This window comes from Megalops cyprinoides, chromosome 25 (genome assembly GCF_013368585.1).
Source record: "Megalops cyprinoides isolate fMegCyp1 chromosome 25, fMegCyp1.pri, whole genome shotgun sequence".
In the NCBI taxonomy this organism is placed as follows: domain Eukaryota; kingdom Metazoa; phylum Chordata; class Actinopteri; order Elopiformes; family Megalopidae; genus Megalops; species Megalops cyprinoides.
The window spans coordinates 7,898,206-7,922,472 of NC_050607.1; the positions used below are offsets into that span (position 1 = coordinate 7,898,206).

General features: G+C 44.3%; 2 protein-coding genes and 3 non-coding genes across 5 annotated transcripts; 1 reads left to right on the top strand and 4 right to left on the bottom strand.

Annotated features, from left to right (window-relative positions):
• Window positions 1–413: 413 nt before the first annotated feature.
• On the bottom strand, window positions 414–6,785 carry ankrd16 (ankyrin repeat domain 16). The gene is made up of 7 exons (XM_036520384.1): window positions 6,226–6,785; window positions 4,384–4,604; window positions 3,782–3,824; window positions 3,101–3,209; window positions 2,075–2,236; window positions 1,437–1,515; window positions 414–590 (listed from the first exon to the last, which is right to left on the bottom strand). Exons 1-7 carry the CDS (start codon window positions 6,561–6,563, stop codon window positions 424–426), a joined length of 1,119 nt encoding a protein of 372 aa, XP_036376277.1. The 5' UTR covers window positions 6,564–6,785; the 3' UTR covers window positions 414–423.
• On the bottom strand, window positions 5,239–5,324 carry trnay-gua. The gene is given in 2 exon segments: window positions 5,239–5,274; window positions 5,288–5,324. It is a non-coding gene; the product is annotated as a tRNA-Tyr (tRNA).
• trnay-gua lies at window positions 5,620–5,705 on the bottom strand. The gene is given in 2 exon segments: window positions 5,620–5,655; window positions 5,669–5,705. It is a non-coding gene; the product is annotated as a tRNA-Tyr (tRNA).
• trnay-gua lies at window positions 6,018–6,103 on the bottom strand. Its single transcript is given in 2 exon segments — window positions 6,018–6,053; window positions 6,067–6,103. It is a non-coding gene; the product is annotated as a tRNA-Tyr (tRNA).
• A 294-nt stretch (window positions 6,786–7,079) lies between the features above and the next one.
• Window positions 7,080–21,352, top strand: fbxo18 (F-box DNA helicase 1). Its single transcript, XM_036520102.1, has 22 exons — window positions 7,080–7,178; window positions 7,574–7,664; window positions 7,790–7,945; window positions 8,517–9,166; window positions 9,643–9,773; window positions 9,897–10,032; window positions 10,391–10,581; window positions 10,821–10,895; window positions 11,591–11,691; window positions 12,076–12,244; window positions 12,820–13,039; window positions 13,329–13,416; window positions 14,495–14,581; window positions 15,037–15,173; window positions 15,399–15,495; window positions 16,656–16,834; window positions 17,243–17,318; window positions 17,767–17,970; window positions 18,717–18,842; window positions 19,610–19,716; window positions 20,318–20,452; window positions 20,764–21,352. The coding sequence occupies exons 2-22, from the start codon at window positions 7,646–7,648 to the stop codon at window positions 20,929–20,931; spliced, it is 3,252 nt and encodes a 1,083-aa protein (XP_036375995.1). The 5' UTR covers window positions 7,080–7,178; window positions 7,574–7,645; the 3' UTR covers window positions 20,932–21,352.
• The last annotated feature ends 2,915 nt before the right edge of the window (window positions 21,353–24,267 follow it).

Genomic DNA, 24,267 nt, shown 5'->3' on the forward strand with positions numbered 1-24,267 from the left:
GTAAATATGTCTGCATGTCTGCGCAAGCTTCTCACACGTCCGAAATACTTATTCACTGTAAGTCAACAAAAAGATTCGCAAAAATAGTAAAACTGTTCTTAAGCAAACCTATCCAATGTTTCCTGAATTCTTTCATGTAATTTGGTGATGTGTTTTTCCATCTTGCCATCTAAAATGAATGTGGTTTTCTGAACTTTGTGTCACATCCAAGTGTAAGACGCATGAAAGAGTTAACAAAACGCTAAATAACAGCTAAAGGAGGACAGATGCATGAACTGAGACCGGGTTGTTCACGCTACAAATAAGTGTCCCCCTAAATCTCTTTCAGATCCAGAGGAAGAACATCGAAGAGTCAGAGCACACAAAAAAGTAACAGCCATATGACACGGGAGCAGCACACAGAAGAGTGGGGTTTATCATAATTTATTGGGATTCCAGGGTGTCGTGCAGAGTGAAAGCTTTGAGCACATCCTGCTTCTTGGCGAGCTGTTTGGCCATCGTCCCCGAGGCATCCTCCGTGTCCCGGAGCCCGAGCTGCAGGAGGGCCCTGACAGTGTCCGCATGCTGGCCCGTACTCGCCATGTGGAGAGCTGGAGACGCGCAAACAGAGGGACAACTGTAAAATCCTCTGATACACTTGCAGGTACCTGCTGTTTTTCTACACTACAGGTCACACAGCACAATACAGTGAAGAGGCGGCAGTGGGAGGACAGGCAGTACTCTGCTGATGTCATCCAAATTGCAGGGTGCCTAAGAGCGGTGAGACAAGGATAACCTGGCCTAATGAAGTCGATTTGTTCTGCCTCTGTAGCCTCCTGGTCATTGCTGGCAGACGACACAGCTGATTCAGTACTGGGCCATGGGGCTCAGATTGTACTCAAGACAAGTGACTTGCCAACTGAGTCACTCGGGAGCCCTGCTGAATTATTAATACTTAAGAATGTAGGCTGTCTATATTGCCCTGGATCATGGTGATGATGTAGTAGTCATCTACATTAAGATAGTGATGAGTAGTCATCAATATCTAAGGTTAGATTACATCAAACTGTAAAATCATTCATTGGTACAAAAATGTACCCTGCGGTTTGTTCCATTGCTTCCTTTTCGTAATCAGTAGAACTGAAGCAGAAAGCTCCATTCTACTGTACCAATTCAGGCATACTTCCCTGCAACTGTCTTTAAGGAAACCCACAACCTGCTGTAAACTAACAACATCTCCACACCGCTGCCCAGGTAAGGATTTAAAGAAACACGGCCCATTTCAGCTTCCACACACCATCTTTTTAACTAAGGGCATTGGTTAGCACATTAAAACACAATAAAATAAAATCAACTGTTTGAAGTAACAGCAGAGCACCTCTATCCTTTTATTTCTGCTCTGATGTTTAAGGAAGAGCTAACAGTCACTGCTTGGAATTTACACAGTCTGTACCAACCTGTTCTCCCTTTCTGATCCTTTGCTTGAAGATCAGCCCCTAATTCCAGTAAGGTTTTTATTGTACTTGTGTGGCCTTCCTACAAAAACAGGTCACACATTGGAAGTCATTGTGAACTGCAGAACCTGGATATTGATTGCAATGATTTTTAAAACACTTACATCTAATTGCAAGATGCTGTTGACAATATGAGCATCACTTACATTTCCTCATGGCCTGCAATGTTTTAAGAAATGACGTAGCTACTATTTGCTTTAGCAGTCTAAATACAGAATGTCGCCTTCTGGAATGTTTAGATTGGCAGCTAATCAAACAAGGCACTCATAATGACTGTATTACATTTCATCAGTTAGCTTGCTGTGTGCACATGGGCCTGTGGCTTGAAGTGTGTGGTACCATTGCACTAGCCTGCTCTGGGCCTGTTATCTTTGGGATATCCTGATGTGCTCTTCAATTCTCTGTCTGGCCCTGAGGGGACAGTAAAGTTCACCCCCCCCCTTTCCATTTAGGAGGATCAGTGCTTCTCAAGTGTTAACAGGTATTTACTAAACATTAGTGTTGTGGATTTAATACCGTACAGAGAGTACAGCAGTATAACAGAGGAAGATATTGCTTATGGAAATGAGAGGTTCACAGACCTTGGCAGCATAGTGCAGAGCAGTCAGCTGCATATCAGTGGCTCTCTCATTCACATCCACTCCCAGGTCCTTCACAATGAAGTACAGCGCCCCCTCCTCGGCAGTGAGGGAGGCCTGGTGCAGAGGCTGAGCTCCAAGACAGTCAGCTGCTGTGGCTGAGGCCTACGCACGCACACACACGCGCACACACACACCCAAAAACACAAACACATGTACATACACACACACACACACACCCAAAAACACAAACACATGTACACACACACACACACACCCAAAAACACAAACACATGTACACACACACACACACACACCCACCCAAAAACACAAACACATGTACACACACACACACACACCCAAAAACACAAACATGTACGCACACACACACACCCAAAAACACAAACATGTACGCACATACACGCACACACACACACCCAAAAACACAAACACATGTACACACACACACACACACCCAAAAACACAAACATGTACGCACACACACACACCCAAAAACACAAACATGTACGCACATACACGCACACACACACACCCAAAAACACAAACACATGTATGCGCACACACACACACACACAGATCTACATTAATTATGCAGATAAATAATGTTATGACCACTGACCATCTGAATCATTGCTAACCAAAGGACTGACAGGTGACGTTTTAGTGTTAGATTACATTACAGAGCGCTTAACATAGGTTACAATTATACATGTTATCCATTTGTACAGCTGGATATCCACTGAGGCAATTAAGTACCTTTCCCAAGGCTACAACAGCAGTGCCCCAGCAAGGACTTGAACCAGCAAGCTTTTTTTATGAGTCCTGCTCCTTACCACTATTCTGCATTGCCATGTTATGTTTAATAGAGTGAACAAAACAGAAACAGCCACATTTGGCCAAAATGGTAAAATACGTTCAATGATCAATATGTTGTGGATGAGAACGATCACTGACAGTGCCAGTGTGGGCAGAATGAATGTGCCTGATTGCACAGAGTCACCTGTGTACCTGATGCCTCTCCAGTAGCATTTTGGCCACAGAGATGTGACCGTTCCTCACAGCATCCATAAACGGCGTGACCCCACAGCTGTCTCTGCAGTTTGGCTGGTAACCACACCTGAAACCAAGGGAACCAGTGACGATCCTCAACTGCAATACCAACATCACATGTGGCACCTCAACCTGGTGTCTAGAGGTGCAGTGTTACTTCATAATCATCACCTTTTAAATGTGCACTTCAAGCTAGGCTTGATCTAATGGCCGAAGGACAGGTCAACATTCTCTCTGCAGTTCTCCACTCTGCCAACTGATCAAAGGGTCCTTAAGGTGTCGGTGCATCTTTCACTTTTTTTGTTTCTAAAATGTTTGATGAAAGAGGCTCCAAAGACCGGAGGGAAACAAGGGAAATGGTATTGTCCTGTTGAATAAACAGATTCTGCTGTTTTTGGCAACAGACGTGTTCCTTCTTTTTCTCAATACTGGCAGACGCCTGTACCAGCTTTAAAAGCTGGTAAAAGCTTCACATCTCCACCTTCACCTTCACATCCTCTTAATCTAGTCCAGCAGATTCAGGCATTCCGTAAGAATGCCTAAAACAGCTTCCTGTCTCCCTGCCTGATTCCTTTTAACATCAATACTGTAACTATGCAGCATCAATACCGTAACTCTTCTGCCACCTTGTATATTTACCTGTCCAATAGAATGCTGACAACATCTTCACAGCCATGCATAGCTAGGAAAACAGAGCAACACAACAAAATGATATGGTGAATACACAGTTAAAGGCTGAATGTAGTGTGACTGAATTAATATTCAAAACACAAGGGATATTTTTGCATCTATGCTAAGCAGGTAACAGATGAAACAGACAGGTATAACAGCTGCAATAAATGTAGGTAAATGTAGCAAAGGTATAGCAACAAATGTAACAAAGGTACAATCCAGGTAACTGCAGGATTATTGTGAGACACAGTCCTTACTTACACAGTAACTGGACACATAATCATGGCAAAAAATATATTATTTCAGAACTTTCATGCTAGGGATCACTACCCAACCAAACCACCCATGTCTGAAAGCTATCTTTATAAGCCAAGCGCCATGACTCTAAGCTACACTTTCCTGCCTTTTGAGCCTGTGAACCTGCCTCCAAGTTTCTTCTGCCTCAGGTACCTCTTTCAGCATGAGATTACCAGCTCCTACTTGTAACCCACCCAACAATGTGTAAAATACAGATACTGACCTAGGGATCGGTGCTTGGCAGCTTCTTAAAGTATTGCCCCTTTTTGTACCTGCTGTGTGCAGTGGAGTTCTGAGTATCTTGCTCTCAGTGTTCCACACTCCTGGGCTGGCCACTAGGAGGTACTGTACCACTGCAGGGTCACCCTCTCTGCAGGCGATATGGAAGCTGTTCCATCCGTCCTTGTTCTTGAGTGCTGGGTCGGCCCCATTCTCCAGCAGCTCTCTGATGATCTCCACATTTCTCCTTGTGCACGCCATCATAAGAGGCGTCCTGGAAGGCAGGATCGCACAGCACAACCTCAAAAGTGCACTGATATCCCAAAAAGAAGTACCCCTCAGCATTCAGACTGGGTGCACTGCATTTTCAACCTAAGCACTGTGGAGGTATTACATTCTAAATGTTCCAGATTTGCACCGAGAATGCTGAACTGTGGTTCATATTGTAGATGTGTCAAACTATTAAACAAAGAGGATAAAATGTGATAAACAGAACAGTGTTCATCTAACTGTGATCATATCCTCAGTCATTTATGTCACAATTTATGAGACAGTTTTTTGCATTTACCATGTAAAGGCACAGATATAATGTCTATGAGACTTACAATTTTTTTTGCAATAATGTAACTATATTAATACAAGTTTATTTCATTCAACAACACAAATACCAACTCTGACTCAGTTCAGACATCCAGTTAATAACTCTAACACACCAACTACTGCAACTCCCAACAGTCTTTTAGCTTAATGACCACCACACTCCCATTTGCATGCTTATGGACACTTCTTTAAGATGTTTAGAGAACTTGAACCGCCATGATTTTAACAGGTAAAATGTGCCAAACTGACTGAGACATGTATTTGCATCCACCGCTCCTCCAGAACATTATTTTACGTTTCAAAACGAGTCCTTCGAGCCGGATTCGAACCAGCGACCTAAGGATTTCAACTGACCCTCTACAGTCCTCCGCTCTACCAACTGAGCTATCGAAGGCTCATTACATCGCACTCCCCTGCGACACTAAGCGAGGTTATACGTGCCATCTACTATTTTATGTAGAAAAATATTTTCCATACAATGTCTGAATCGGGTAAACGTAGCACGCCCATCGCGCATGCAATTTGCACGTCGGTAAAATAACTGTCGCCGCGTCAACTGTTGGCGATGCCCAATGTATTTGTTTAATGCGAATATAATACGAGAACTAATGCGCTGATGGTGTTATTGTAGACGTAGCTATTGCATATTCACATAACACCCTTTAACATATTACCGAGCTAAAAACACGTCCTTCGAGCCGGATTCGAACCAGCGACCTAAGGATTTCAACTGAACCTCTACAGTCCTCCGCTCTACCAACTGAGCTATCGAAGGCTCGTTAGGCTATTCTCATGCGACACTCAGAGAGGTTACACCTATCATCTACGATTTTTATATTAAAAAATAGTTTCCATATAATGTCTGAATCAGGTAAATGTGACACGCTCATCGCGCATTCTGTTTGCACGTGGGTAAAATAACCACCAGCGCATCACCTCTTGACGATGTCCAATATGTGGCAAATTGTTTAATGCAAATATAACAAGAGGGTTAATCGCCTGATGGTGCTACCGTAGGTTTACCTATTGTATATTGATATATTACCTTTTAATATATTACATTTCATATTAACAAGTTAAAAACACGTCCTTCGAGCCGGATTCGAACCAGCGACCTAAGGATTTCAACTGAACCTCTACAGTCCTCCGCTCTACCAACTGAGCTATCGAAGGGACACATACTGCAAACCTGAGATAATTGCTAGATTGTGTAAAAGCCTAACTGTTCTACAAATAGAATTTAAAGGCGATTTCTCCGTAAGTACAGTTTTTATGAAACTGGCTAGAGTGCTTACCAATCTGCCTTTTTCAAACAGTCTACTTTGGCACCTTTGGTGATGAGGTAAGTCACGCATTCCCCCTGTCCCATGGACGCAGCTTCGTGTAAAGCTCTCTTGTAATCGTTGTTGTACAGTTCCACGTCCATCTCCATCTCCTCGACCAAATATCTAAGGACACTTAAATGTCCATGCCGGGCTGCGTAGTGAAGCAGTGTATCGCCGGATTTTCCGAAATGTTTTTTGGTTATCGCGCTACGAATATTTTCATTCTGGCAGAGTTCCTCCTTGATCAAGCTCAGCTGTCCGTCTTGAGTTAGTTTTGCCAAACGTTTCAATGCACTTTCTTCACCCATTTCACTTAATCCACTTCCACAAAAATGACAAGGTATTCACTATGATGATAAAGCTGGTTTCACAAATGCCTCACCACAACGATAACTAGCACATGACAAATCAAACTGCTTCATTTGTTTCGCACATCCAATCAATTTAGATAATTCTGATATACAATAATGATATTAACACATAGCAAAATGCATATGAAAATGTAAGCTTGCAAACTCGCCAACACGCTGCAGATTTAGCCGCTGTTGTCTCGTGTTGACAACATCGCAGCTGTTCAGCAAACGGATGGTGGCCGACCAAAACGTAACCATGAATTTAAATGACTGTCTGTCAGAATGACTTTAAATAAATAGCTCTTTGATTGTTTGGATTTACTAAGCCTGATGAAGTAAACAATCTTCGTTTTCTGTCAGCTTCAGCCTTCTGTAGCCGACAATTTCTTGAACGCGCTTTCGAATAAACGCAGTGAGGAATATTGGTCGTCCCGTTCTGAATTTCGCTCATAAAGGCCAACTGTAGGCGAGAGTTGCGGTTTTGGCTGGTAAATTGGACACGAAGTGCAGTTTTGTTTCGCTTTTAGGCTGAAGATCTCAAAATTAAGGATAAAAGTCTGTATTTTACAGGTAGCTAGTAACCGATTTCACCCTTTGCATCATCGATGTAGCCATAAAAAACAAGTAGTTAAAAGTCATTTTTGCAGATTGCAAATGCGTAGACTGTGCTGAATTGGTCAAAACATTCAATTACATGACGGAAACATTACATGAAAACGTGTTCTTTTATTGTACCTTTTGATGGCTACAGTTCTCTTAAAAGGCGTACGATTTACTAATAGTATTTATAGTAGTAGTAGTATTATAGTATAGTATAGTTATAGTAGTAGTATTTATATTTATATTTATTTAAGCTGTCTTGCAGCTGCTTAGATAAACTGGCTAGGAAGTGTTTTTGTGTGCTTGCGATATTGACTTACATTCAGTGTTTGCTAATGTTATATCTGTCTTGGAACATGTGTCAGGGAGACGGCCCTAATGTTCCCGTCACCAGCGAAGGTGCTGAAATTGACGCCAGTGCCTGTGAGTCCACAGCAATGGAAACGGCAATTAGAGGTAACCTCACCAAGATAGCTAGGTCTCTTCGTTTTTTTGGAAGTGTGAAACTGCTGTGCTTCTGTACTTTTTAATCTGCCTTTTGGTGGTGTAGTTTACTGTTCCACGTTTGCATTCTGATTTAGGAAAAGCCAAGCGGAGGCACCTGAGCGCCTGCGAATGCGCCCTTCTGGGGCGGAGCGACCAAAGTCCCCTCTCCCAGCCTTCCTTTACGACCACTGGCAGGCCAAACCCCAACCGCGGCCTGTTCCCCAGAACCCCTCCAAAGAGGCACAAGAGAGGTAACAACATACGTGGGTGCCACATTACAGAGAGATGAGGACTAAGATTTTGTTGTAGATGGCAGGTATACAGGTAAACATTAATATTAAATATACCTAAGTTGCCAGTATTAGGTCATTCTTGCTGAATGAGAAATGATATGATTTATGACACACTATATGATATGTATGAACTCAGAGGTATCTCATGACAAGGAATGGTCACAGGAATTTTTTCACTTATATTAAGTCTTTACCATACAAAGCAGAAACACGAACCCTAACATCTCCATAATAGTCTTACCTTTACACTACTCTTGCAAAGTGGTTACTGAGAAGAGTCTATTTTGACATATTGCCAGACCACTGAACAGCAGCTTGTCTAACATGGTAGCACTGTGGCAGTGAGTGTGTCACAAGAGGCCAATAGTAGCCCTAGATTAACAGACAATATACCAGTTTATGGAAAACATGCCAGTATGTTTGACCCAGAATTGTCCATGGGTGGATTTTTGTAGGGGACAGCCCTCAAAATGATTTAATCCGTAAAGCTTCATTATCCCTCTCTCCTGTCCTGCTCTCACTGGTACAGACTCAGATGTGGATGGCAGCATTCATCAGAAGCCCATCACAAAGTTCTTCCCTGTGACCAGTATCCTCCGGACCAGTCCCCAGAAAGCGCCCTCCGCAGCCGTGAAAATGGAGGGGAGCCCCCACAGTGGGGTAACCCCCAAGGATGAGGAAGACATACACTACCTGCTGGAGGGCCTCACAGACAGCATGTTCATGGACGACGACGAGTTTGCTCCCTCCTTCTCTGTGAAGGAGGAAGAGTTTGCCCGTCCCGTTTCTGTGAAGGAGGGGGAGTTTGCCCGTCCTGTTTCTGTGAAGGAAGAAGAGTTTGCCCGTCCTGTCTCTGTGAAGGTGGAACAGGAATGGACTGCAGGGTGCAGCAGTTGGGCGTCCCAGCGCCCCCTGGGGACCAGTGGTGTGGAGCCCCCAGGTGCAGTTCGTGTGAAGCTGGAAGAGGACGAGGATGAGGAGTACTCTGTGGAGCCTCTCCCTGATGCTCACTATGGCCTCCTTGGCAGCAGTGAGGGCCAGGTACTGCCCCAGGGGCACTTGGGAGATCTGCCAGACGAGATCCTGTTGGTCGTGTTCGGCCACCTGCCCGCAGAAGACCTGTACCGGCACATCAGCCTTGTCTGCCGGCGTTGGAGGGCCATCATCAGTGACCCGCAGGTGAGCTGAAGCCCCCCTCACACACTGTCTGGGGCACGAAACACTTTTCCGTAGGATGGCTACAGGAGAATAATGACTCACCCAGCAGCTAAGAGGTGGAGCGGCCCTGGCACGGACTCTGTTGTGGTAATTATTCTGTGAGAAGAGAATTGTTAGTACAGTGATCAGCAGTGAACAGGGAGTAGAATTGGTCCTGAACCTACTGTGGCCATGAAAAAAATTGGTTTCTTTGGTAGCTGGAGTTGCTGGAGTCCTGAGGGACTTTGGGGAGGAGTTTGTTTTTTACTACTGATTTCTTGGATACAAATCACTGAAGCAACCAAAGCGAGGTTTCCCTTTCTGTTATTTTCCTAGCATACTAATGGATTTTTATTTACACACTGAGCCAGGCCTGTGGGCCATTGTCTTTCCTCTTGTGATAAGGTGCTATGTAGCAGCAGATTATTAAATGATGTCTGATGACTCTTTTTCCCCAGTTTGTGCCGTGGAAGAAGCTGTATTACCAGTATCAAAAGGGAGAGGAAGAGGCAGTGAGACAAGTCACATCCATCCTTACAGACAATCACATCAGCGACAAGGAGGACCTGTGTGTACTGAACATGGTGAAGTGAGTCTCTGCACATGTACACGGAGGGGTAGTCTGACTTGCCAACTGGATATGGCTTCTCTGTGCATCTGCAGAGCATTTCCTGTGCCCTTCATGCCTTGTTGCCACGGTTTCGGTTTCCAGGTACATGTCGCGGTTCAAGCACAGCCGCAGGGTGCAGCCGGAGCAGGTGCTACGCTGCGTCAGCGCCCACAGACTCTTCCCCCAGGCTGCCGCCTGCATTCGGAGCAGGATCCCGGACCTGCAGGGGACCCAGGGGGTACGTACTCCCTGTAGATGGGGCTGCTAAAACAGAATTGTGTGGATGGAGAATCTCGGGAGGTACACCCGTGTTCTTTTATCCCAGCAAAACTGGAGCAAAGAGGAAGCACCAGCTTATTGCAGAGAAGCCTGCAGAGGCTGCCTTTAACAGTGTTTATTTATTAGCACTGATTAAGTCGGTCTTTATTTATCATTACTTAATAACACAAATACAGTAGTGATCGCCAGTTCATGGCGGTATTTGCAATTGGCAGCACTGCAGGTGTTGGATTTACAGTTGTTGCAATTGACAGACAGAAAATATGGGCCTAGACTGACAAAGTCCAATTCATTAACTGGGTCTGATTGGGCCGCAGGATCCAAACCCGTGGTCTGCGATGGCTCTGATGTTGGTTCTGGCTGACGGGGTGAAGGATGTTCTGGACCTGGTGACCCGGCTGAAGAGGTCCGGTTGCCTGCTGTCCCCTGGGGGGGTCTCCGAGTACTTGTGCTGCGTAGCCCTCCTGCTGCTAGCCATGAGGAAGAACAGCATCAATATCAGCAGCAGGTGAGGCCTGAGGCGGGGGGGGGGGGGGGGGGGGGTTTGAGACTCAGGGGCGGGGCCTGAGCCTCAAGAAGTGTGAATGAGAAATTTTTTTTCCCCCATGCCTGGAATGAATTGAGAGATGGTATATGGTATATTGTCATTGTGAACAGCTGTAGTTGTACCATTATATTTGTTCTCCAGATCAGCCATTGTGCTTATTCTTCAGACAGCAATGCGTTCATGATGCGTTCACTCCCCAGGGTACACTACAACATCTTCTATGTCCTGCACTTGATGGAGAATTCCCCTCCTCCCACCAGAGTACCACAGAGCGGGTGAGGACCCCAGGACACACAGCCAATGAGACGTCTCGATGACAGACTCTCATTCATTCCCAGACAGACAGTACCAGTCAAGTTTGGTCACGTATACTCATAAAAGGGTTTTTCTTTATTTCTACTAATCTCCACATTTTAGAATAATAGTAAAGACATCAAAGCTATGAAATAACACAAATGGAATTAAGCAGTGAGCAAAAAAGTGTTATACAAATCAAAACTATCTTTTATTTTAGATTCTTTGAAGCAGCCAAATATATTTTTTAAAAATTTGGAAAGTAATTCATATATAGGCATCAACTTCACTATTTATATTTGTCTAAGGAACAAATTTCAAGCATTTAAGCATTTAAGCATAATTCTTTTGAGCAAAATGTCTTTAAATGAATGTCTCCCATTATGTTAATCAGGTATGACCAAACATTTGACAGGTACTGTATGTAGACAGAAACGCATGAATATAGCCCCAGTGTTTTGGTCCAGCATTCCAGAATCCAGAATGGGTGCCGTGCATCACCTAGCTGATTACCACATGCCAAAACTGGTAGAGGTGACGTGCCGTCTTAGCAAAATGCTTGGAGGGTGGTAACGGCACCAATCCCCTAATCTTGATTCTTTATAGCCCTTTGAAAATGGGCTGATTCGTGTCATGTGTCACACACTCATATTACCTGGTCCACTTTGATTTTCAGGCTGAATCACAGGGTGGATTTCCAGGTAACCCACGAGCAGCAACAGATCCTCAATCATGACATCCAGCCAGGTCACATGGTCAAAATCATGGCTTTTGCAGGTAAGCCTCTCCAACTTTGTGTCCTTAAAAGAAGCTCAGTGTTCCCACTTGATATGGCTGTTACTGCGGTCCTCTGCAAGAATCTCCTAATGCCATATGAAATAGATGGCAGCGTGGGTAGTGGATAGTCTGTAATCGTACGCTGGACACTGCTTGTTATAACCTTGTTGTTGCTGTGAATATTCAGATGAGTGGTTATAAAGGGTAATCAGAAATGTAAAGGTGAGCTGTTGATCTCAGGCAAAGAAATATGAATAAAATTCTTGCAGGTGTGTCAGGCCAAGCAAGTAGAAAACAAGTTGAGGTTTGCACACCGCCACCAAACCCAGAGTACCCAGAGTTCCTGTGCAGCGTGTAAACGCTCTCCTTCTCTGTGTTTTGCAGGCACAGGGAAGACGTCCACGCTGGTGAGGTACGCCCAGCAGAGGCCACACCTCCGATTCCTGTATGTGGCCTTCAACAAGTCCACGGCTGAAGAGGCCCAGCACAGGTTCCCTGAAAACGCGGTCTGCAAGACTGTCCACTCGATGGCGTTCAAAGCCCTGGGATGGAGGTGCTGGAGCCCTGCCCGGACCTAACTTATCCAAAACCCTGTAGATACTCCACCTTGAACCCTTCCTCCTTGTCTGTACCCCCGTTTTACCCCCACGTCTGTATATTGCCCTACACCCCACCTCTGCTCTGACTCTTTATACTGTTACCCTGAATCCCTGTACCCCAATTCTGTTCTGAGACTTTGCCATGGCTCTTCACAGCCAGCAACACTGTGAAGTTCATTTTCTCAGAACTCAACAGAAAATGAATATTTCTGAATATTTCCTCAGTTTTAATGAAATGAAAGGGAAGGTGGGATAAATACAACAGGTGTCTATGTTTATGCAAGACTAATATTGTCGGATGGTGGAAGGTTATTGAATGTAGCAGCATAAGCTATGGCTTGGAAAGCCATGGCATGTTTCTGAAATCAGATATTCTATACTCGAATAGTGAGAGATGCCGTTGTGACGTCATTTGTTCAGGTGTCCTGCTTTGCATTTCTTTGAATGGCAACTAGAGGACAGTGTGACTATTTAGTGAAGGTGCCCCAGAGCACACTGGTTAGGTCTGTTAAGGTCTCATCTTTCACAGGTACCAGAGGATGAAGAAGCTTTTCAGCAACGTGAAGCCGTTCTCGGTGGCCTGGGTGCTCCCGCAAGGCAGGGGTGGCTTTGTCAACGCCAAGGTCGTGACCCAAACGATCAACGCCTTCTTCGCTTCTGCCGACCAGCGCATCAGCATCGACCATGTACCACGCGAGTTCAAGAACACGAACGGACAGTTCAAACGGCCAAGCCACCAAGAGATGATGGTACAGAGCTAACCCTAACCCTAGAAACGACACTGCCTTTTACTGTCCAACTGAAGTGCAGGTGGAAAGTCCCACAGGCCATCTAGTGAAGAAAAACTCCAGGCCCTGGTTATGACGAATGGAATATTCCTGAGCAAGCTATTTAAGCTTGGATCCTGGGATATTATAGTAAAATGTTCAGCTGTGTACAAGTGTGTAGTGTTTCATGTACGATATGCAAATGATCCTAAGTAAGGGTGTGTGTTAAGACAATCAATCATTTAAAAAAACACCCCTCTCTTTGCCACAGATGTTTGTGAAGGATGCTCAGAACATATGGGATAAAATGATGGAACTGAGACCAACGAAGCAGGCAGGATACAACATGACCCATGACGGTAAACAAAAAAACACAATCCTCAACAACCCCCTCGGTGCCCCTCCAAGGTACCTCAAACTGTGCCCAGCTGCAGCTGTGTCTGTCTTTCAAGCGTGCCGCAAACCCTGCCCTACCCACCCCTAAGAAAGTGATCTCCATATCTATCACAATTGTGAATTCTAGCTATCGGTTGATTTATCAGGTTGGTGGTGCATACCCCATACCTGTACTGCTCTGAGAATTAGGCTGTGAGTATTTGTTTGTCTGCATGTAAAGATGTTATTTAATCACTGAAGAAAGAAAACTGATATTATGCTACTGGTTGAACCGTGAGACCCTGCAGTAGTCAGTGATCCCAGGAGAGGAGGATCCCAATGCACTTACAGTAACAGTCAAAAGTTTGGACACACCTGATTAAGATAATGGGAAACATTTGTTTGTTAGACAAATATTAATCATGAAGATTATGCCTGTGTATGAATTTTTTTCTAATAAAAAATTTAATTTAAAAAGTAGCTACTTTGAAGAATCAAAAAATATAATTAATAATATAACACTTTCCTAGTCCATAACTCCATAACTTCATAATTTTCAGAACTCCATTTGTGTTATTTCATTGTTCTGATGTCTGTTCTATTATTCTAAAATGTGAAGAATTGTAAAAATAAAGGAAAACCTTTTTATGAGTAGGTGAGTCTAAACCTTTGACTGGTACTGTATGTGGTACCAGAATGCTCTTAGATTCTTAGATAATCAAATTTTTCCTGGCACCAAGGCTTGCTAGTAAGTATAGCAGGGAATGTGTGTCTATCCTTTGTGAGATGGATGGGCTGGAACTGTTCAAGACTGTACAGGTGAAGGTAAAAGGCCAGAGGGTGAGTGTGACTCCACAGTGTGTGATTGGCCCATCTAGTATGTAGCAGCAGACATCAAAAGCAGAGATTAAAGTTAATGCGTTTGTCAGTTGTCCATTTTCCAGCACAAAAAAACAAAATGTCATTAAAAACACATTTTTGAGATTTACTGTTCGTAGTTGTATTTATAATCTATACATGTAGAAATTGATTGGGTAATGGCCCCTGTGTCTGTCTCTCCAGGGTACCTCAAACTGTGGCAGATGCAGAAACCACGCCTGGAGAATTATGATGTCATTTTCATTGACGAAGCACAGGACTGCACCCCAGGTACCATAAAGTTCACCGGCCACTCCTCCTAAGAGAGCTCTCACCTCTGCGTCAGGACAGACCGTCCACAGAATGTAATCAGAACTTTCAGGGAGCAAAGTAAAAGAAATGACCAGCCTTTGTGAGCAAAATAGTGCTTTGCTGATGAATGTGCCTCTCAGATGTCATGTTTGCTCTTGGTTTTAAAGTCTAATTTGTATTTATCAGGACCTGAAATGAATCTTGGCTCCGAGAATGGTGTCAGAACATACCCACTGATTAAGTGATTAAAAACTTGATACTGATGCGTGATATGAAGTGCACTCCCACTGTCACCATGGGCGTGCACAGATGGCAAATGCAAAAAGGTTGAGCACCGGATCCAGGCCAACAGGAAGCAGAGTTTCTGTTTAGCCTTAAGTGAGGGAAGTGGGAGGCCCTACGCTAATGCCCCATCTGTGGAACTGTCCACCCAGCGGTCATGGACATCCTGCTCTCCCAGGAATGTGGGAAGGTCCTTGTGGGTGACCCTCACCAGCAGATCTACACTTTCAGAGGGGCCATCAACGCCCTGCAAGCGGTACCTCACACTCACCTGTACTACCTCACCCAGGTACAGTACCACACTCACCGTTACTGCCTCACCCAGGTACAATACTTCACACTCATCTGCACTGCCTCACCCAGGTAGAGCAGCACAATACCAATACCACCACATGTATTTTTCCTTACAATTTATAGTTCAGCAACAACATGAAACATGTCAAACTCCAGGAATAGGCTGACTTGTAATACATACTTGAATATAATGCTTACTAACACCATTGTTCTTTTCCAGAGCTTCAGATTTGGTCCTGAAATTGCTTATGTTGGAGCTACTGTTTTGGATGTTTGTAAAAAAGTGGAGAAGATTCTGGTTGGTGGGAGTCAGGAAGGTAAATCCATTTACAGAAAAGTACACTATATGGACAAAAGTATTTGGCCACCGCTGTTTTTCAGGGTTTGGGCTAGGCCCCTTATCTCCAATGAAGAGCAACCTTAATGCTTCAGCATACCAAGACATTTTGGACAATGCTATGCTTCCAACTTTGTGGCAGCAGTTTGGGGAAGGCCCTTTTGTATTCCAACATGACTGTGCCCCAGTGCACAAAGCAAGGACTATAAAGACATGGTTTGATGAGTTTGGTGTGGAAGAACTTGACTGGTCCGCACAGAGCCCTGACCTCAACCCCATCGAGCACCTTTGGGATGAACTGGAACGGAGATTGCGAGCCAGGCCTTCTCGTCCAACATCAGTGCCTGACCTCATAAATGCTCTACAGAATGACTCCCACAGAAACACTCCAAAATCTTGTGGAAAGCCTTCCAAGAAGAGTGGAAGCTGTTATCGCTGCAAAAGGGGGACCAACTCCATATTAAAGTATATGTATTTGAATACAATGTCATTACAATGTAATGGTCCGGTGTCCAAATACTTTTGTCCATATAGTGTATCTAGAAAAAAACCTTCACCAGGTTACTTTTCACACAAATGACTTGGTAATTATCAGGGTCCAATTTATTTAAAATTTGTGGTTATAAGTTCTTCACTCCAGATGTAAGGAAAATAGCAGCAGATGTTTAACCAACCTGAGCACTTAAAAAACGGCTGTTTTATACACAGCCTTTTCTGTTATGTTAACGGTATAGACCCAGGCTGTGAAAGAGCTGCAATAGCCATTTGCCATTTTTATCTTTTTGGGTTTCAGGGCTGTTCAGATGTTTTGGCTTCCTTCTGTGTTTGTGAAGGCAGCCTGACAAGGCATTTAAACCTCCACAGCAGACCACATTCTCTGGGACTTGGGAATGACATATTATGCCCATGAGAATATGGGGATTCTGTGGGAAGGATATTTGTAGCACACAAAAACATATACACAAAAGGGTTTATTCTGTGAAGAAATTTATACTATAAGCCTTTAAAATGAATGAAGGATGCAAATATTTTTCCTTTCTGTCAGTGAACTTATTTACTTGTAAACCGTTCAGTGCATAAGTGAAATAAATAATTAAAGTGATTGAACTCTAATAATGGCTCTTTCTCTCTCTGGGACAGGGAGTGTGACAGGACATGGCGTAGGGGAGTACGTTGACGCGCTGCTTGGATCGGGCTGCGTGAGGGGACGCGGGGGGGAAGGGACAGTGGCCTTCCTCTCCCGCTGCAACGTCACCGTGTTTGACCAGGCCGTCAGACTAACCGAGGGAAACGGCCCCCCTCGAATCCACATTGTGGGAGTGAGTGTTTTAACATTCCAGATCCCTCTACACCACCCTGCACTTATGAGTGTGGAGACATTTAGTGTGTTGCCTAAGTGCTTTCTCTCTTATCTAACTTATTCATCGCTCTGAATGAGTTATTTCTGGAATGTTAACCCCAAACTGTTAATTATTACAAGGAAAGTAAGCAACCACCCACCCCCCCGCCTCCCTCCAAACCCCCCACCCCTGCCCCCCGGCAGGATGCCAGTCTATCCCAGCTATTTCCCACAATCCATCAAGGCAGACAGGCAATGGTTTCCATTTTTTAGTATTTGAAAGAGCAGGGACTGAACCCGCAATCCTCTGACGATTTGGGTATTTACACATCGGGCTGCCAGAGCTCCCCACCTCTTCCACTGAACGGTCTGCACCTGCATTTTTCAGGGTAGCGACAACTTCGGACTAAAGAAAATCTTGGACATCTGGGTCCTGATGCAGCCAGAGAACGAACGGAAACAGAGTAGGAGTCACTCTTTTTTTTACGTTTACGTTTTACTGCTGAAAACGGGGGTCTGTGGGTATCAGTGTAGAGACATGAAACAGGGTATGTACACAAAGTAAGAACAGCCCAAGCTGGCCTCCATTACATTGCATTGCATTCATTTAGCAGATGCTCTCATACAGAGCGACTTCCAGCACAAAAGAACAGAAGTGTATCCATTCAAGCTGAATGAGCAACAGTGTCAGACCAGATTAACAACACTCCCAGACCACTGAGTGTGAGCATAACACTATCCAAGCCCTACCACAAGCTAACTTGTGATAACCTGACTAGGCAACGTCAGGTTATCACAAACCAAGTCTTTATGTTCAGCAAACAGCCATGGATAAGAGTTTAGTTTGTATACTTTTTAGTATACTTTTAGTTTGTAGGCTCTTTTTGTGTTTAATCCTTTCCCCTGGAACAGAAAACCTGGTGATTGAGGACAAGTTCATCAGCTCCTTCTGCAGACAGAAGCAGGGGGGCTACGCGGGACTGAAGGTCTACATTAAGCACACAGAGGACCGCGAGCTGGAGGCGAAGCTGGCCGTGGTGGAGAAATACAACCACCGCATCCCAGAGCTGATCGAACGCCTATACAACTGCTCTGTGAGCAGCCCACACTCCGCAGGTGGGACACAGAGATAGTTTATATACTCACACTACGCTGATTATAAAAAGGAGATTGCAGATATAACTGCACTGCATCAGAGAGAGGAGATACACTCACACTGTGCTGGTCACAGACGGGATATACACCAGCATTGCACTTGTCAGAGACAGGACATATACAGTACCTACATTGTGCAGGTTAGCAACAGACAGGATATATTCCCACACTTCACCGATTAAAAAAGTGATGGCAAATGCACTTGCACTGTGCTGGTCAGAGACAGCGTATAGACCCGCAGACAGCATACACAACTGCACTGTGCTGGTTAGAAACAGAGATTGGATATATATCCGCACTGTGCTGGTTAGAAACAGAGATGGGATATATATCCGCACTGTGCTGGTTAGAAACAGAGATGGGATATATATCCGCACTGTGCTGGTTAGAAACAGAGATGGGATATATATCCGCACTGTGCTGGTTAGAAACAGAGATAGGATACACCCACAATGTACAAGATAGTGGCAGAGCTTGGTGATTGACAGGTGGGATGAATGTGTAGAGCGGGAGAGAAGCAGGTAAATAGTAAAGGTAGGATATAGGGATGGAATGTGGAGAAAGAAGGCCCTTGTTCCTGGGTACCTACACCTGTCCATTTGCTACTTTTCTTTAGAAACATAACAGCACACCAATAATAAAATGTTCCATGTTTGCTGCTACAGCCTTTTTGTATTTGTTTGACCGTTGCCGTTTATCCCTCTCAGATTTCATCCTTGGCACAGTCCACAAGTCCAAAGGGCTGGAGTTCGACACGGTTGTGATCACCGACGACTTCATCAAAATTCCATGCGCCCGACATAATCTACAGAGGCTCACCAGATGTGTCACGTGTAAGAGATGGATTTAGCATTGATTTTGTATGGCAAGAGTCACACAGGCATGTGTGAGGGCTGCACAGAAGAATCACTTTGACGCTGGCTATTAGCTCGCAGTATTTGTTTTAAATTCCTATAGACCAATTTTCTGCTACACACAAAGTTCTACTCAAACCTAGCCACAGTATACATTGATGAGTGCTTAACATGACTGAACTGCTATACAGATTAAACTATTGAACAATGTGCCTTGTACAACTGTTGTTTGAGCTAGTAAGTGCTAGTACATCAGAAGTGTGGTGGTATTTCAAAGGAAATTGTGTTTCAAAGTCAACAACTGTGGCCGGCTTTAAAAGAAAGGCCAATGGGGCAATCAGCATCTTGCAGCTTTCCTGGCAACAATGGCAAACACATTAGAGTCTGAATTTGTTCCAGGTCTGTATTTGCTCACATCTTACAGTGCCTTTATGAAAATATTCCCCTGGGGCAACTTTTCAAGGCTTAGAAGTCACAGATCGTTTTGAGTTTGGCCTGTGATCATTCAGCAGTCTGAGGATCTTAGAGCACTGCATGCTGCATGAATCACCTCTGCGGGCATAAACAGCAGCCCTTCTACACTGCAGTTCTGTTCATCTCTTAGTGGAGGTACATCAGCTCGAGACCAAGGCCCATGTTTTATTACCCATTTTACCACTCTGAACACTCCCTCCCATTGCTGTGAGGAAGCCACGGCACCGCTTGCATGAGGCGCTTCTCCCTGATCTGCAACGCTGTGCTTTCAGCAAACATCCCGGAAGACGAGTGGAACCTGCTTTACGTAGCCGTGACGCGGGCCAAGAAGACTCTGATCATCACCAAAACCATCCAGAACATTCTGACTCTGGCTGGGGTGAGTCAGCTTTTCCCCCTTTCTCTTGTCATGATACATGGTTGCCACAAGTAAAAACATAGCAGGGCGCTTACAGGCCACCCTGGTTAAGGACAGCTCCCAGTAAAAGGTACATTTTTATAAACTCTGCTTTGGTCAGCGGGAGGACCACCCGATAACCCTCTTGGTTCCTGCTGGTGGGTAACCCACAGGGCAGTGCATAACAAGGAGCCCCTTACTGTTAAAATGATGACTTTTTGCAGAGCATGTTGTTTTCTACTTCCTGTTTAGAACTCTCTCTCTCCTTCCCACCCCATCTCTCTCCCTCCCTCTCTCTCTCTCTCTCTCTCTCCACCTCTCTCCCTCTCTCTCTCTCTCTCTTTCCCTCTCTCTCTCTCTCTCCCTCTCTCCCTCTCCCTCTCCCTCTCCCTCTCTCTCTCCCTCTCCCTCTCCCTCTCCCTCTCTCCCTCTCCCTCTCCCTCTCCCTCTCCCTCTCCCTCTCCCTCTCTCCCTCTCCCTCTCCCTCTCCCTCTCCCTCTCTCTCTCCCTCCCCCTCTCTCTCTCTCTCTCTCTCTCTCTCCCCCCCTCTCCCTCCCTCCTTCTTTGTGTACATGCACTGCAGGAGTATTTCCTGCGGTCAGAGCTCACCAGCACCCTGGTCAGAGACGGACAGCCGCCCTGCTGCTCAATTAAGGACTGCCAGAACCGCATCAGGGAGGACACTGCTCTCAGTATGCACAAGATCCCCATAAAATATGTACGTTTTTTTACACTCATAACACAGGTGAAGTATTGGATTACTGCAACACAGCAGCAGTTTGCTCTCACAATGTTGTGTAATGCATGCAGGGTACGTTCAACCCAATGTTTCCTCTCAGCTAAAGTAAATCTACTTAGTTTTTTCGGCTTTTCAGTTGAGATGAGATGTAAGAAAGAGCAGTCATGCATTCATTTCAGTAGTGTTTATGGTGAAAGGCCATTGTCAGTAAAGTGTTTATGCTGAGAGCGTGTGAAGAGTGTGGTGGGGCGGTGTGTACAGTGATTATTTCCATGCTGTGCGCGTTGCAGATTGAAGGTGCGGATTCGGGCGGCCCCCTTTGCTTGACTTGCGTGGAGCAGCGTATGGGGCACGTGGCCTACCTAATGGCCCCAGCAGAGGAGGTGAAGGCTATGCCCTACACAGAGGAGGAGGTGGAACTGCCAGTCAACATTGGCATGCTTGTGGCACTGCTCTGAGTCTACCTGAACAGACAGACTGCTCTCTTGGACCTACCAGTAAAAATTGCTGGGGTAATGGCTTTATATGTACATATGTATTTTTCCTAATTTTTCTAATATGTAACTAGTCTGTAATTTTGAAATTTCCCCCACTGACATGAAAAACCATTGAAACTAAAAACAAACAACAGTTTTCTGGGTGAAACTTACCACTGGCTTTCTACATTTGTCTCACTGAATGTGCGAGAGTTTTTCATGAAGTTGGTGGGGGAAACAAACTTATTTTTTTTTTTTTATAAAAGAGGACTTTTTTCATCCAGATGTCAGTAGCATTACTGAACCTATATCTCATGTAAATGTCAGATAAAGAACAAAAGCCTTCATGTCAACATGTGGTCTGTATCTGTTTGCTGTGTTGTCCGTTGGTCCTTCCCTTTAAAAGCCAGCTGTACAATCCAGTCTTATGGTCATCTCTTTAAGCATGTACATGTGTCACAGCATCAACAGAACCCTCCCTCCCTCGGATGGTAACTGTTCATCAGTGATCTGGATCACCAAAAAGCAGCCCTGTCTCCCCAGGCTTGGGAGATGAGCCACCTGGACCCTCTCCAGTGCAAGTCTCCATGTGCCCGACCAAATTATAGAACCTTATTGGCCTTATGTGGTCAGAGCCCCACCCTTCACATCAGGACAGACAGTAACACCACCTAAATCCTACAAAGCCTCCAACATGCATTCAGAGCCTGGTGGCTATCCTGACAGCAGTGAGGAAGCTTCCTTCCCAGTGACTCTACATCACTGGTGGCAGGGTCCCAAAACAGCTAGTACCCATTCAGTACCCAGTGGCTAAAATCTATTCACAATGCACCGATAATCCACTTGAGAAGAGTATGGTACCAATTAGAAATTCACATCTCTGCAAAGAAAATAGGAAATTGATTTTATGCTTCTGACAACCTTGGAAAAAGCAATTATCGTGGAGTTGTTTTCAGCCACAGTGAAATATAACTGCCATGGCTGTATTTTTCAAACAATAATTACAGGCCTTTAACATTGGTCTTATGACCTGACTGTCTAATGCAGTGTTTCTCAATCCTACTCCTGGAGGCCTACTGTCCTGCATATCTTCTATCTAGCCTTGCTCCAAACACACCTGATTAGTGTAATTAACATGCTCTTGATTAAATCAGGTGTGCTCAGTCAATCAAAAGTGCCACTGATGAGTTCAGTCAGAAAGATGGAAAATGTGCGGAGCAGGGGGGCCCCAGGAGCAGAATTAGTTAAAGTGCACTTTTGGCCAGATTTCATGGACTGTTAATGTTGGCTGGCGGGTCAGATTACTCAAATAACAGGCAGCAAAAGGAGTACATGCCGCTTTTCAAAACCCAGTCAGCTCCATATGTTTACTTTAAGAGTTGCATTGTTTTTTTGCTGCCACTTTGCTGATCAAGAACTCGCACTTAGCAACACAGTACTTAGCTATGGTATTAGAATAAAACAGAGCTCCCAGATTACAGATATTTGACAAAGCCATAATTCCTCTCCGATTTTCCATACTTTAGAAGACGCGAACCCTGTTCCGATCAAACACCCACCATTCCCTCACTTCCTCAGGGGGTTTCCTTACCTAGCCAATTTCAGTGCCTTAACCCCCACTGTATAATAATGAAACCTTTGTTTAAATCAAATTCCAACTAAGATTTCATATTTGTACTGCACAGCAGAGGGGATATTCAGTAGGTCACACAGTACCTTCTAATATGAAAAATCGCAATGTAGTGTGAACACATTTTAACACTTTCTCAAATCTAGCATATAAAGAACCAGGTCTTATTCTCTGTTGTTCAGACACTGTTATTGGTGCTTGTTACACTGGTGGTATCACAAGGGATAATATGATTTTTTCAATTTTCTGGCCTGTTGTGGCGTTGTTGCATGTGGTTGTGAGACAGAGGGGATGGCCCAGTATGACCTTGTAGATGGCTGTGGGGTCACAGATCTTTTGGCCTCCGCTAGTATAGGACTTATGGCAACCCATCCTCAGTCTATGACTAATGCAGAAGTTGTGCATTTCTATGTTAGTGTCCTAACTAACAGTACACATACATGCATATCAGCTAACGTTAGTTTATTTAGGAAAATTACTCGCTAGACAGGCATTTTCCAACCACGCTGCACGCCAAACCAGAAATTTCCCACTAACCCCTTCTTACGCGGTGGTGGCCAGCTGCGTTATTCTGTTTTTTTAAAAAACCCTTATTTAAAATATAAATCAAGGGTCTCGTCGCTAAACTGGTTTGCTAACCTGCGTCCTCATCCTTTCCACCACCGCTTAAAAAATATAGGAACTACAAAAAACATTATGCATTTGTTCTTAGAATCACATTTGGTGGATCTATGATGATTTTAAGTTTATAAAATGCAATGGGCATGACAGTGGCACAGGAAGTGTTCTTTTGATTTTGTGTTACTTGCAAAAGCGGTTTCCTTAATTTATGAATGGGACACCTAGCTAATTTGCCTCATCAGCTAGTGAGAAGTGCCAAATAGAGTATGTGTGCGGTTAAGACTCTTTTCAAAGAGTTGAATATTTACTTACTGGTACAGGTGTGTTGCGCTGCATCATTTACCATGGTTTTCGCTAAATACACGAAGATTTCACGGTTCACAGCTCAGCTACCAAAGCATGCCAGACGAAGGTCGACGTCTTCGATATCACGTTTGTGGGCGGGATGTTTGATTGACAGATTTGTGCACGTCAAATGATAAAAATCAGACTTGATAAAGCAAAAGCGGGTGCCCATTGAATTGCAATGAAATGAGATTCAAAAGGCAAGGATAGAGTATATCAACAGACTTGAATGGGAATTTGATACAATGAAACTCGACTTGATAAAATGAAAAGTCGAACCGATCAACAGCCTTAAATTTGAGATAAATCATGCATCTTGCATGGTTAAAGTGATAAAAATAAAACTTGTCTCTGACAAATCATGTTTGTCTATTTATATAATTTCGATATGTATGCCTCTGCTTCAAAGAAGTATCATATCCATGCGTTTTCCGTATCCGTTTATACTCTGCACTAAATTTCATCAACTGCTTCAGTAAATATCCATCTGTAAAAATGGATAGCATCTTAAAATTATAACGGAAGCAAGTCGCTCTGGATAAGAGCGTCTACTAAATGTAGCGTCTACTAGTACTGTAGCCTGATGTAATAGCCTATAATTAGGATGCGACTGCGAGAGGATGGGGTAAATGAAGTGATCATTGTATAACCGCTTTTTAAAGAAACAATTGCATAACTTTACGATAGGATGTGAGCTGAAACCAACAAAATTGCTTCATCAG

What these genes read in the sequence shown, in the direction of transcription:
- ankrd16 (XM_036520384.1), bottom strand. Translation starts at nt 6,563, where the DNA reads ATGGGTGAAGAAAGTGCATTGAAACGTTTGGCAAAACTAACTCAAGAC. An exon ending in TGCTACTGGAGAGGCATCAG is followed by an intron (nt 2,237 to 3,100) that starts GTACACAGGTGA and finishes GTGCGTGCGTAG; the next exon opens with GCCTCAGCCACAGCAGCTGA. An exon ending in GGATCAGAAAGGGAGAACAG is followed by an intron (nt 591 to 1,436) that starts GTTGGTACAGAC and finishes GCGCGTCTCCAG; the next exon opens with CTCTCCACATGGCGAGTACG.
- fbxo18 (XM_036520102.1), top strand. An exon ending in AGAGAACGAACGGAAACAGA is followed by an intron (nt 17,319 to 17,766) that starts GTAGGAGTCACT and finishes CCCCTGGAACAG; the next exon opens with AAAACCTGGTGATTGAGGAC. An exon ending in ACAAGATCCCCATAAAATAT is followed by an intron (nt 20,453 to 20,763) that starts GTACGTTTTTTT and finishes TGCGCGTTGCAG; the next exon opens with ATTGAAGGTGCGGATTCGGG.